The 14,339-nt window shown below is 38.1% G+C and overlaps 2 protein-coding genes across 2 annotated transcripts in view; one reads left to right on the forward strand and one right to left on the reverse strand.

Annotated features, from left to right (window-relative positions):
• The first annotated feature begins 3,511 nt into the window (after window positions 1-3,511).
• LRP2BP (LRP2 binding protein) lies at window positions 3,512-11,716 on the forward strand. Its single transcript, XM_031504734.2, has 6 exons — window positions 3,512-3,628; window positions 5,166-5,308; window positions 5,385-5,490; window positions 5,946-6,169; window positions 9,744-9,909; window positions 11,651-11,716. The coding sequence occupies exons 1-6, from the start codon at window positions 3,575-3,577 to the stop codon at window positions 11,714-11,716; spliced, it is 759 nt and encodes a 252-aa protein (XP_031360594.2). The 5' UTR covers window positions 3,512-3,574.
• A 1,082-nt stretch (window positions 11,717-12,798) lies between these two features.
• Window positions 12,799-14,339, reverse strand: part of SNX25 (sorting nexin 25) — an 80,762-nt gene continuing 79,221 nt past the window's right edge. Inside the window, exon 19 of the mRNA XM_021541976.3 lies at window positions 12,799-13,815. Coding sequence (XP_021397651.1) covers window positions 13,741-13,815 — 75 coding nt within the window. The 3' untranslated portion in view covers window positions 12,799-13,740. The remainder of the gene's footprint in view (window positions 13,816-14,339) is intronic.

The raw sequence follows: 14,339 nt of genomic DNA on the forward strand, positions 1-14,339 counted from the left end.
TTCTGGAACATAACTCAGCAAAAATTCCTCTGTGCTTTGTGTCTCTGATCACACATCTTGCATATGTATCAACAAAATTAAATTGGAAAAATTGTTCTTATAAATGTGTAAGCAGTCAGATAAACCAAAGTGTGCTGGTGAATCTCACACCCTTCTGCATCAAAAGCAGCCATGCAGCCCATTGATAGTTCTTTGCTGAAGAGTACTGCTGCTTTCACTTACTGTTCTTCACTCTGCCTGTTAAATCAAGTCATTAGTTGATACTTTAAAAAAATCCTGTAGATTTCTTTGGTTATATCATCTACACAAAAAGAATCAGGATTAGTTTTAGGAGTTTCTTGGTACTTAAAGTCACCTGGGACTGCTGGAAAACATCACATTGAGCACACGGTTTTAACCACACAAATCTGCAAGCATCACTCTCCCTGTTGTTGCCTCTGTCCCTGTCGCTATAGAAACAGATCACACTGCCAAAAATGGAAGGATGATAATCATCTGGGAAAAAAAAAAAAATAAATAAAAGCTGCGAGCACAGCTAAAGATTATTCTGAAAGCACTCTCACACATTTTCACATTAATCCCTTTTTGAAAGAGAGACAGCCAGAAGCAATCAACAGAAGTGGAAGCAATGCTTTACATTTCAGGAGAAACCTCGAACAACGTTTTCTCTCAATTATCATTTCAAGTTTTTTAATATGGGCAAAACAAACTCCATTACATTACAACAAACAGTTTCTGCTCACTGGAAGCGGCGTGAAGTCCTGCCTGCTAGCCTGAAGAGTCACGGCCTGGTGCCTTATTCTCTGACTTGCATTCAGAGTTTGGGCTGTTAATTTCCAACAGGACCGGCGGCAGCAGGGAGGACGCGGCTGCCCAGCCCGTCCCGCTGCTCACCGACAGCTCGCACCGCACAACGGCCGGAGGAGGAGCACAGCCCCACGGGAAACGCCGTCCTTACATTCCCGGCGTTCCTCCCGCCCGCCGAAGGCCGCGGGACCGGGCGCAGCCATGGAGCGGCGCCGGGTGCCGGCACGGGCCGGGCCGGGCTGCGGCAGGCCCCGGCACGGCAGCAAGAGCCGATCCAGGGACGGCCGCGACAGGAGCCAGGCACCCGCGAGGGCCGCGGCCGCGCTGTGTCGCGGCCATCCCCGGGCCTGGGACGGCTCATCCCGGCAGGATCGGGAGCCGCCCTCGGGCGCGGGGCTGCCCGGGGAGCTGGACCGGCGGTGCTGGATGGCGCTGCGCTGCGAGCCGCTGCCGCCGCGCCCGGCCCGGCCAGGTACGGCTCGCTCCGCGCCGGCAGCGCCCCGCGCTGCTCAGGCACGGGCTCCGGCTCCTCCGCGGCGGACAGCGCTCCCGCAAGGGCCGGCTGCATTCACTGTCTCCTTCGAGCTGGCTTCACTCAGCTTTCGGTTTATAACAGAGCCTTCTCTTTCATCTTACTCTTTTAAAGAACATATTAAAAAGGGGACCCGGCCAGCTTCAGGCCTCTACTGTATTTACGCAGGTTTCTTAGGGGACAAACCCAAACGTGTGTCTGTTCTTAAGCAGAGAACCACTCCCACGGTGCGCTGTTGGCAAAATCTGAGGAGTCGCTGGTGAGGAGAGAGGCAGGTGGACACACTCCAGCACCTTTTCTGGATGGACAACGATACTATGAAAAGGTGCTTTCCCTCTTTTAAGTAAATATTATAAAGCAGACGATTTTCAACACCTTTTCAGTGAAAAAAGAAACCCTTAAAATACCTAAAAGAGGTGCCTTATACCTGATTTCATCCGTTAAAATCACCCCCTAAATAAGCTACACTTTCCACAAGCATCTAGTGAGGTATTCCAGTTCCCTCACAGGTGTCCTAAGGACTAGATAAGTATGCAGTAGCCTATCCTTATAGCTAACTTCCAAGCCAGGTTGGGTTTTTGGGCAGCTGGCTGCCCAAATACAACAGACTTTTGTTTTCAGTTACAGTGAGAGTGGGCCCTGACCAAGACACAGCTTCTGATCTTTGTTCCCCGCCTGGGAACTGGAACTTGTTGAAATGTATTATCTTTAAAATCTCTGTCCCTGTTCACTTCAGCTAAAATTGGTCATCCAAGTCTTTGAATGTAAATCCTCAGAAAACAGAGTAAGACAGGCTGGCAGGTGAACTTAAACCTCAGCTTCCTAGGAAATTAGAACTTAGTTCAGGAAGATAGAAAAGAATGTACAAACACTGAGTCAGGTATTTTCTGATGTGACATGCACGGATTTACATGTGTACAGTGCAGCAGTGGTACAGTGTAAATTAGTCTCACTGCAGCATAAACAGAATTAACTCACTCAGGCTTTCTGCTTTCTGGGCCCTGTCCTTAGTGTTTCCATTTATGAATTACCTGAGACTAACTCCATGGAGCTGAATGAACAGACTCCTGTCTGTTTCTTGACAAGCTGGCTTGGATGTCCATAATAAATATTGCTGTACATCCCTAAATTTATTCTTTGAGCAGGTTTTAATTTTCAGATTTTTTAAATGTATATCTGTAGTGCCTAAAAATGCACATGTTCATATCACTGTAGTTTTAGATATTGGGGAAAAAAATCCCACTTCCTAATCACAGCTCTATGTCTCCTTCACAGAGCACTAAATTCTCAGGAGAGATTAAATGTGCCTCCTGTACTTCTTTTTCTGATATTCATGACAGCTAGTTGCAAAAAGAAAACTGGCTTTTTTTTTTTCCAGTGTTCTTTAAAAATACAAAGACTCCACAGTCATAATGGATAAGCTCCCAAGATAATTAGTAGTTTAAGATAATACCTTGGTCAGTATTAATAGGGGACAATTGGTTGTTGTGAGGTCATTTGACTGACAAACTGTTACTCAGTTCCAAGCTTTTGCAGTTTGCCCTTTTTTTTATCAAAACACACAGAAAATTTTAAGTAAAAATATAGAGAAGAATATTTTAATTTCACTATTGTTTTTACTTAAGTGTTTATGTGTAAAAATATTCAGTTAGGACACCAAGCTCAGTTAACTGTTGTATTACAGTTGTTTAACTGTATTTTTAAATGTGATTTCTTCTTAGACTTAATGCAGAAGCAAGTACTCTTTGAGATTCATTCTTAGGAGTGAAAGAACCTCTGTTGTTGCTGGTGATGCCTCCATAAGAAATGTGTAGCAGACATCTGGGTCCATTAACATCTTCAGACATGTTTTTTTTGTCTTCATGAAACCAACCCTTATTACATCCTCAAGGTGTAAGAACAGCTGACCTAAGTTAAAGGATGTCAGATAGATGGAGCAGGGACTGAACTAGAGTTTATCTCCTCAAATTGAAAAGATTTGTGGCCATTTGTGGGAGGGGAGAAAGTTTGTCAGAATGGCTTTTGGTTACCCAACTTTCTTGGTTGTTAACTTTGTTTTCTGCCAGTTCTGTGGTTGCAATTTTTTTGTTCTTCGTTCATGAGAGAAATACACCAGGTTGAAAAATTGTAAGGGTGTATATATCAGAGAGTTATTGTTTGTTTTCTCTTTCCCAGGGGTTGTACAAAGAAGCATTAAAGCAATTTGAAAAAATCAAGGATACAGATTTTCAAGCAATGTATCAGCTTGGTGTAATGTATTATGATGGACTTGGCACTAAAAAAGACCCTGTGAGTAATTTAGCTGCCCACTTGTTATTTTTCTTCTATTATCAGATGATAATTACTAGGAGCTTCTATGTAAGCATGATTATTTAGTTTAAAATTAACAGCCTTTTCATTTAGAGAGAGTTTTCATAAAGTGCAGATGTTTACAGAGCATCATTAAAGAACAAAGGGTTGAAGAGGTTCTCAAAAATGGTTATAATAAAATAGGAATAAAAAAATACAGTAATTTCTATTTTTAAATTAACTTTCAAGGGCTTGGTTGGACTTGATGTGGAAGCTATGTTAGAAAATTGCTTTAAATTTTTTACTTTTTGACAAGCATATTATGTACATGAAAATAAAGTGAGTCAAAATGGAAATCAAACAATTACATTTCAAGGCATAAGATCTCTGGCACAAAGGCTTTTTTAAAGTACTTTCTATTCTTTTAGAAGAGATGCCAGATGATTGTGCTTCTGCCAATGGCTGACAGTATTATTCTTAAATTAAGACATATGAAAAATTATATTTGTAAGCATTTTGAAGAATTCAAACCTAAGAATTATATTACAAAAATGAAGACAAAGGAATGTTTTGCTACAATAAGGAGAGTTAACTTGTTGGTGGAGATGATCTTAAAAAGTGGCATGAGGAAAGGACAAAAGCATTAGGAATAAGAGGGTTGATTGTAAGACAGACAGCCAAAAAAAAAAAAAAAAAAGAACCAAAGAGTATATTAACAAATACAGACTCCTGTCTGGTCCTTACAGCATTGTCAGCAGAACTTAAAACATTCTGATTGGGGTTTAGAGGTAGTTTATTTTTTCTGTATGTCTGCATAATTACCACGTTTGTTTACTTGCAAATAAACATTTTAACAAAGTTCTTTCTTTCTTGTGTATTACAATATGAAAGCTAAATAAAAGCAAAACCTTTTATAAAGGACTGTTTCCAGTGTATTTAAACAGGGTTTCCATGCTAAATCCTAACTGTGTAAATCTTGTTTCTAAAGTACTTCTGAGGCCCAGTTGCTCATATGCAATATTTTCCATCTGCTTATTTAACATTATCAGATTTTGTCCTTTATGAGTCTAAGGTATTTTAATTGCAGGGACTTCAAAATGTACTATGTATCATGTTGCCTTCTTGTTAAGGTTGTTTTATGATTTCAGATACAATGTGCAATATTAAAAAGTTCTCAGAATTCTGAAATTGAGAATATTACAAGTGTAGAATGTGACATTCATTTATGTAAGCACAATAATATTATTTGGGAAAAAACTTGTCAGTGAAGAAGAGTAATATATTATCAAATGAACACTTATGAGGAAATGTTTCACACTAGAAATATTCTGGGCTCAAAAACTGAGGGGCTGTCTAGTAACCGAAGATCAGTTCTGCTTTTGTATGGCACTGTTTCCCAAGCTGTCCTGCCAGTATGCCTCAGCCTTTCTTCAAAGGGGAAAAAATTACCTGTCTGGCAGAAGTTAGTGCATTCTCAGGTTATATATTTCATCCTCTTCACAATCTGAATATAACAACTTATGTGGCTGAATTTTAGGAAAGGGGAGTGGAATACATGAATAAAATACTCAACTCTGATTCCCCAGAAGCAAGTCACTTGAAGTTTGCAGCTGCATACAATCTTGGCAGGGCGTATTATGAAGGATGTGGTGTTAAACATTCAACTGAAGAGGCTGAAAGGTAAGGGCAGTTTGTGATTTTCCTGAAAAATACAAGATTGTGTGTTTCTTAAACTTTGTTGTCCCCATTTTCTTAGGTTGTGGCTTACTGCTGCAGACAATGGGAATCCAAAAGCAAGTGTAAAGGCCCAGAGTGCTTTAGGAATGCTTTATTCTATGCCGTTTCTAAAAAATCTGAAGAAGGTAAAGCCCTACCTTTTGAAATAAAAAGTAGTCATGACTAATTTTTAATTTCAGAGAAATAATACAGTGGTATATTTGACTGTGAAAATTCTATTTCGAGTAGTTAGACCTTATCATCCATTTAAGCCTGTGCGAACAGATAGCCAGAATTCCTCATTTTGTCTCATTTAACACTGCTAGCTAAGATTTTTGTTTTCTTTAGTGAGAGTATCAGAAAGAATGATAGAATGGATTAAAGTTTTGTCAGGTTTGGTTACCTTCATAATTCCAGCAGGTAACACTGATTGACAGCTCTGGCTGTAAATGAAGCAGGTTTAAAAGCCTTACAAGGATTCTTCTTTCTTTTATGTATAAGCACTTCTTACAGGATGATTGGTGTAAAAGCTTTTATGGAAAGAGTATACAAGAAAATCAGCTAAGTAAATACATACTGCAGCTTTGTGCCTCTTGTTTAGGCCTTTTTCTGGCATTCAGAAGCATGTGACAATGGAAATCTGGAATCAAAGGGAGCACTTGGCATTATGTATCTCTATGGACAAGGTATACGTCGAAACAGTACAGCTGCTTTGGAGCATTTGAGAAAAGCAACAGAACTTGGAAACATCTATGCTCAAGGCCATCTTGTAGAATATTACTACACTAGAAAATTTTACTCAAAAGCTGCTGCACTAGCCAAAAGGTAATTTTTGTTCTATTTTTCATTAAGGTTCTTTGTGCAAGATCACATAAAACAGATTCAAATTATTGATGGTCCTGTCTATTGAACTCAAGAAATGTTTGAGATAATGAACTTCAAAACGTCTTTAACAACAGAATAGCCAATGACAAAATTAATACTACAAGGTTCTCAATTCCTCAGTATGATTAAACTTTTCCTTCTGATTCAGTAAAGCAGAACAGCCTTGAACTAGAAACCAAAGCAGATGTCCACATGCAATCCTGCCTTCCTCATTCACTGTCTCCTCTAGGTTCCTGCCTTCGCCATTCCCTTTAACCCCTAAAGTCATAGTGTCAAAGACTCCCCAGGTTGGAAGGCATTTCAGTAATCATCTGGGCCAACTTCCTTGGCAAATGCACAGTCTAGACACAGTGGCCCAGCACAGCATCCTGTCCAATTGAATCTTAAAAGTGTACAAGGTCAGTGAATCCACCACTTCCCTTTACCTGCTTTTCCATCTTTGGTATGCTTCTCCAGGGTCTCTTGCTACCTACTTTCCTTACCTTTAAAGGGGATGAATTGACAGTTCATTGTGCTTCCAGGAGAGCATTATTGAAAAATTCCCAGCACACACTAGCTCCTTTATTCTCCATAGAAGCTTCCTATGGAGACTCTCCCAACTATGTTGTGAGCTGAAGTTTACTATACTGAAATCTGAAACCTTTGTGTTAGTACTAACCCTCAGAGTGCTCAACTGGATCCCAGATACTCAATATTGTATCACTGCACCCAAGGCTATCACTCACTGAGGTCCTACAAAGCAGATTTTCTTGATTTGTGAGTAGCAAGTCAAGCAGTGCCTCCTTCCTGATTGGCACTTTGACAATTGAGGCAGCTGTAATCCACTGCTCTATTCCAGGAATTTCATGGATGTCCTGGGAGTTGCTGTATTCTTCTTTCACCTAATGCCTGGGCAGTTGAAGTCACCCTTAAGATCCAGATTCTGTTACCAAAGCTTACTTAAGTGACCCAGGTATTATCTTGTTGGTCTTACTGTCTTGATTCAGAGGTCAGTAACATATGCTTAGTGTAAAATCCCTCGTGAGATGATCCCTCTGATCCTGACCTAGAGGCATTCAATAAGGCTTCCAGAATTGCCACAGTTAACTTCTCCACATTCAAGATTCTCCTTAATTCAGTGCATGACTCCTCCTCTTTTTGTCTTTACAAAACAGCCTATCCATCCATCATAATCCTCCTGTCAACGTGAGTTCTTCCACCTGGCTTCAGTTATTCCTATGGCTGTGTGACTTTGGGTGGGTGCAGAGCTCCAGTTCCTCCTGTTTGGTCCCCAGGCTGTGTGCACTGTCCTCATACACTTGAGGTGGTTGTCTTCTGGTCCTCACCTGGGAAGCAGCTAAGGAACATTTGTTGCTGCTCTGGTTGGCCTGGCTTATTCCCCAGTTGGTTGGAACATGGCACAAGTGGCCACTTCAGGTCCACTTCTGTATCTTGAACTAGTCAAGTAGGACCAGAGCAGTGTTGGCACAATGATCTATGGCTGATAAACAACCCATTTCTGTGACAAACCTCCAGAGTTTACCAGTGTATTGATAAAAGTTCAGTCTGTCAATCAGATTATTGATTTGCTGGAAAAAAAGATGCAGATAGATTATTTGCACAAGTGGCACACAATAACATTTGTGCTCTTCGGGGTATGTCCACATAGCTGCTGCTGCACAGCAATAACCATGTCACAGCTTGCCATCTTACAGAAGCTGCACTGTATGCCACTGTGTAGTAGAAGCTCTGGTAATTCAGTAGTTCAGCTGTGGATGCTGTTTGCTCTACTCCATGCTGAGGACTCTTCCTCTGTGAACTGCTGCTTTTCTTTTGCACTGTCAATAGAGCCATAACTGTTCAGTCTTGTCTAGCCTGTCTCACTGGGAATGAAGCCCCTCCAGTCAATGCTGCATGGTAGATTGTCCAGACTTTATTAAAGAGTGCACCTCATCAGCTGCAATAGCGATTGCAGAAAATAGCAATGAAATCCCACAGTACTGTCAGAGGTGACCATTTCTGAAATAAAACACTGAAACCATACTTGAAACAGTTCCACCTAATTAGAATTGAAGATAGCCTTGAGGCAAAAATCTCAGCAGTTCAGCCAGTAATATCAAGCACCAATACATTTTCTGCTAAAATTTGTCCTTCTATGTTCATAGCAACTACATTTGTTACATTATATACAAGCATAAAACATTATGTGACTATGTACAGTAAAACATTGCCTAATATTTGGCATCTACATTACCTACTGATACTTCAAATAATTCAGTTATCCCACACAGTTGTACTTACCAGTTGCTGTGGTATGTTCTTGAAGTCAGCTATGCTGAAATAGAATTTTTGCCTGACTTGGATATCATTGTTTGAATCAACATTCTGTAGATTATCTTTTGGAAAGGAAGGGGAAAATGTTATGCATCAGGAATAATAAGAGGTAATATATTACTGTTGTTTTATTTGAATGTTCTTCCTAATAAGAACAATTGTGTTACTGTGTTTGTTGATGGGACCAAATTAGGTGTAAGAACATCATTCTCAACACATGCCTGCTAGTATGCACTGGCATGCAGAGGGTCATTGAGAACAATCTTTCATAAACAGTGATTTATAGGAAGTATCTATAAACTGAAATTACTTGCACTTTTTCTTCTCCTGTCAAGTCTGTGATTTTTACACAGCTAAAATGATGTGTAAAGAAGCCTATAATTACTGTTTGGTACCTGGAAAATATATGGGGCTTGGGGGTATCTGTTTTAAGACAACAAAAAAATAAATTCCCACTTAGGCATATAATTTTCTAATATTACAGTGATTATACTAGATAATTTTAGCTTGACACTTAAAACAAAATTAATTTTATCCCTCTGATTCTTAAAATGGTTCTTAGTAAAAACATACTGAACTAAGATGACAGCAAGCATGCAGAAGGAAATAATTGAGCCGAGATTGTGATAAGTGGTTTTCCTAGAGTTTTATAACCTCTCAATATGTCCAAGATTTTCAGATTACTACAATTTGCCAATATCCCTGTAAGAACTGGAAATTTTAGAATCATACAATCACAGCATGGTTTGGATTAGCTCTTTAAAGATTGTCTACTTCCAGCCCCTGTGCTGTGGCCAGGGACGTTTTCCAATACATGAGATTGCTCACGTAGTGAAATAAGATTAAATAAGAGCTACATGAAATAAGAGCTTTGCCTTTCTTCCACATATAATTTCCATAAAATAATTTAGTGGGAACAATTAGCATAAAATATGTTGCCTTTTATAACTAATATAGCTGTAGTAAAAGTGACTTCAAGTGTTGTGTACTTGCTTGCTGTTTAATACCACAAAATTCAAATAAGACTAACTTAAATACAAAATAGAAGAATCCCCATAAGACACCAAATACATGTAAATTTCAGCTTATTTTGGATAATAATATAAACAGAAGTGAAGCATTGTCGAAGTCATATATGGTCAACTTTAATTATTGCTTGAACTAGCAATTATTTAATGTAATGCTCTAAATTCCACAACAGGGCTACAGCAAATGATGACATCAACATGCTAGCCAATAGAACTGACTGTCATCCAATGTATATAGCCAAAGGAGCTGCTATGGCTGCTTTCTATTTGGCTAGATGCCTCCAGCTTGGCCAAGGCACAGAGAAAAATAAGCATGCTGCTGCAAAGTATTATTCTAAAGTAAGTTGAGAAAGTCTTACAGACTGGTTTATATCTCATGAAATAGAGAGATACCTTGGATCTAAGCCTAGTCTAAACTTGCTATTTTATTAAGGACTCCAACACTGTGTTAAAAAAATATTTGCAAGAACATGTAGACTGATAGAAATGTACTGAAAACTACTAAAAATAACCTTGAAAGGATGCTATCTGCCCACTTGCTTAAACAAGCAATATAATCAACAACAACAATAAAAAAATCTATGGCAATCATCACAGAAAAGAGCTCAGTAACTGGCAGGATAAATTAGCTAAACAATTTGAATCATTTTATCCTAAATAAATTTGCTTTCTGTCATTCTCTCACAACTGAAAAATCATAATTCTCCTTATAGAGTCTGTGACAATTATAACTTTTATTAAATTGGCCATAACTGGTTCTCATGCTTATTTCTGTATTTACATTTTCTGTGATAGCTGAGGATCTACTGCTTTTCCTGTTCAATATATATATGGGGAAAAAAACAGTTACATTTTTTCCAAAGTTCCAAATTTGGTGTAAGACTGATGAAAATTAACCTTGAGGAAAAATACTAATAATGGCCTCTAGAACATTGATCTGTTGAGTAGTATCAGTGATGCCTAAAGGCATCAAGGCAAGGTAATTTTACCAGCTGAAGGGAATGTAGCAAGTTGGCACCTGTGTTTCAGAGACTCTGTGGCTTCTATGCATGTAGTGACCAGTTTTTTTCTGTAAGTAGACTACTGTGGTGTCCATCTTGGTGCAATCTAAATGAATGGAGAATTATGGAAATAATAAATTTTCAAGTGAATTTTGTGGCTCTTTACCCACGGAAGTCACTGATAGAGAAGGCTTAGCAGAGCAGGTAATCTGAATACAGGCATTTTAAATATTTTGTTCTCCCACTGTGAAAAATGTTATTGAGGATAGGATGAGGAGGCAATCAGGGAAGGAACATAAGCTGCGGTATTACAGCCATTCGTAGCAAAGGCATTGAAGAGGTCCATCAGGATTAAATTGCTGCATGGCTTTGTGCCATGCCCTTCCCACTGTCTTCTAAAGTGTAGTAAAACTGCCACAACTGAAAGAAGACTTCAGCTTTCACTCATTATTCACTTGCTGTACACCTGAGACTGATCTAGGAATGTCCCTAATGTATCACTATAAAGAGATGGTTCCTATGACTGATGTCATGTGTCTCTAAATCAATAACAAAAGAGAAGCAGCATAAAATAAACAAGAAAATTCAAATTTTTTTTGTACCTGCAAAATTCTCATGTTAACTGTACAATTACACTTACTTAAAGTCATATTTGTTTTAATTGACTCCTCAGCTCTGGTTTTGGCCTACCATTCTTAGACCAAGTCAGTTTTGTAAGAGATGAGAGAATATGGGCATGCCTAAGGGTCCTGAAATAGATGATGGATGCAAGTGAAACTCATCCAGTCTGTAAGCAGATTTATTTTTCTGACTGTGGTGCTACATATGCCATGCCAACACACAGAATAAAAAAAAGCCAAGACTAACACTATAGTCCAGTATGCTAATTTTAATACTATTTTTTTTATTACGTGGCATCAGAAAAAGGATTCAAATCCAAATATGTTAACTCTTCAATACTTCAGCAAGTTGACAGTCTCTTCTTTTTTTTTGACACCTAAAGATTTATTAATGTCATATTGGTAACATACAATTTTATTGTAGCTATAAACCAGAACTGATATTCTTTGCTTTTAAAGGCATGCCATCTGGATCCTGCTGTTGCTTCTCACCTTGAACTGGCAGCTAATCTTGGGAGAATTTAGTGTTTCTTTTAACTGTAACTGGTATATAAATATATTTCCTACAATAAACCATCATTATTCTCCAGCAATTACAGATTGTTCATCACTTACTGCTTGCTTTTCAACTTTCTATAAATTATTATTTAATGCAATTCACTGATTCATGTTATCTAAAATAAAGAGAAAATAGAAAGCTCACACTATCTTTAACTCGGATGAAGTCAAGATGGATTTTTTTTAAATCATATTGAAGACTTTAGGTTTATTAAGGACATTTCACTGGGACAGATTTATTTTCTTCATGTCATATTGCTACCTAGCACATTCATCAAAACAAAACCAAATAAAGATGGTTGTTTCCTTTTTGCATCTATAATATTTAAATTTTAATATTCTGAAAAGCTTGAACCCAAACTTGTCTAATTTTCACATACAGCCCACTCACAGGCCATAGCTATTTTTAAAGCTTAATTTGTTAGTGGTGCTTGTACCTCCTTCCACATACTTTCTACAGCATCTAGATTTACTTAGAAGTCTTTATACATATTACTTTTGGATTGCAGAGATTCAAAGTTGAAAACTGTCCAGTGGAACATCAAGCTTTACAATTCAAACCATACCAGCTTCTCAAACTAATAAATACTACTTATAGAACTGTGGAAAAAAAGCCTCTAACATTAGTATGGAAAAATTGAATATACATCCTCAGGACAAGGCCTGTTTTCCTCAATCCTTCATATCGCATTCATACTGTCTAGGGGTATTTATGTCTGAGCAACATCAAGCTGGATCTTTTATCAAAAGATACTTTGATTAAACACTGGGAAAACTTACTGATTGCTATGGTAAGCTTGCACATTTCTAAATGCCTGTTTACTTGTGAAGCTTTCGAAGTGCAGAATTTGCCTTGCTTCTTAGTACTGTGCCACAACTTGAAAACTCTTCTGAAACTGTTGGAACAGAAGGTTAGATGTTACTAAAAATGTTGATTTCAATAGATCATACAGATTGTATGTACCATACAATACAGCCAGTCATAACTGCAAGTAATTTTTCTAAAACCACAACTGTACCAAACTGAGAAGACAGTAATGAGTGTCAGCTAGGGATTTTTGATTATGTTTAATTATTTAGATGTGCATTAACATCATATTTACATATTTTAACATAAATTTTTAAAAAACAACCACTGAAGACAGTTTTCTTTCCTTGTATAAAATAAGAGAAAGATTTGAAGGTTATTTGAAATTGGGGCATTTGAATAAAACAGCCCTGAATAATATCAGGGAAGATATCAGAATGGTTTAATTAAATGTCTGCTTGATCATTCATAGAAGCAATTCATAAGCACTAATCTCTGAACTAACATTTAACACAAGCATTCTGTTAGGACATACCAGTTTACAATACATAATTTTGACACAGACTTCAAAGCAATGTAGATACTTCTTATGAAACTAGTGCTGTCAAACCCATTGATCCGTTGTCAGTACAGCCTCATTATCAAGTGCTGCAATCCAGTTGTGATATTTATTGCTTACAAATGCTTCAAACTACAGGAAATCTTTGGTAAAACCAAAATTGATAAAATTTTCACAATAGCTTTACATGTAGTATTGCACAACAAGGCTTTTTCAATACACAAGAAAAAAAAAAGGAATGCTCAGATCCTCAGTGAGGAGATTAGAACTGTACAACATTCATTAGTTTACCACTATAAGCAAAATTTCTTTCCATAAATGTTTAAAATATCTTCTGGCTTCTTTGAGCATATATGAACATTTATTTTTCAATCTATATTTGAAACAGAGGAGTAGTCAAATAGAACAACTTAAATAAAAATTGGCAGCTATACAGCATTTCTTGTCTACCCTACAACAGCATCAGATCTTTTCAAGTCTGTACTTCACAAAAAACTCAAGAGGAAAGAAAAATGCTAAAAATAATCATAGTCCTCAGCCCTCTATGGAAAAGAGGAAAATAAGTTTCATGTCTATTCTTAAACATAGACATTTCTCTAGTGGTCCAATTGTGCAGATTCAAACCTAAGTGGCATTAAGCTGCTCTAAATGAGCTCTCAGCTCAGGACACAGTTCAGTTAGCAGCAGTTCCAGCAAAACCTGAAAAACAGAAAAGAGTTAAAATTATGCAGGTACCAACCAAATTTCTTCTTCCTTTCTGTCATTTTTAGATAACCAGAAATAACAAAACCATATACATTTGATTACAGTCATCATTTGTACAACTACTTTTCTTTCATCCAGAAGTTAGCACATGTCCTACAGGTAACATGGGAAATGTCTTAAGGTTGAAAGGAGGCAAGTGTTGAGGGCAGCTCCATTCAGATAAGGATTTCCCACCCAGTATAAACTGGTGCTGTTCTGTCAAAGACTCCATAGCATCATAAGCAAGCACCAGGGCATGCACTTCCTCTCTGGTGCTAGGGCAGCATTGTGTGACAGGCTGCTGTCTGGAATGTGCCAGAAGAGACTGACTGTAAAGGTGTTGTACTTAGATCCAGCTGCATATTCCAACTATTCCCAACAGCTGAGGAGTGGAACTTCCAGAGGGCTGTCATGTCCTATGAGCCCATCCTGAAGTTCTCCTTCTCTGGGATTCTCCAAGATATGTTTATTTTTCTAAG

Source organism: Lonchura striata, chromosome 4, assembly GCF_046129695.1.
Source record: "Lonchura striata isolate bLonStr1 chromosome 4, bLonStr1.mat, whole genome shotgun sequence".
NCBI classification, from domain to species: Eukaryota; Metazoa; Chordata; class Aves; order Passeriformes; family Estrildidae; genus Lonchura; species Lonchura striata.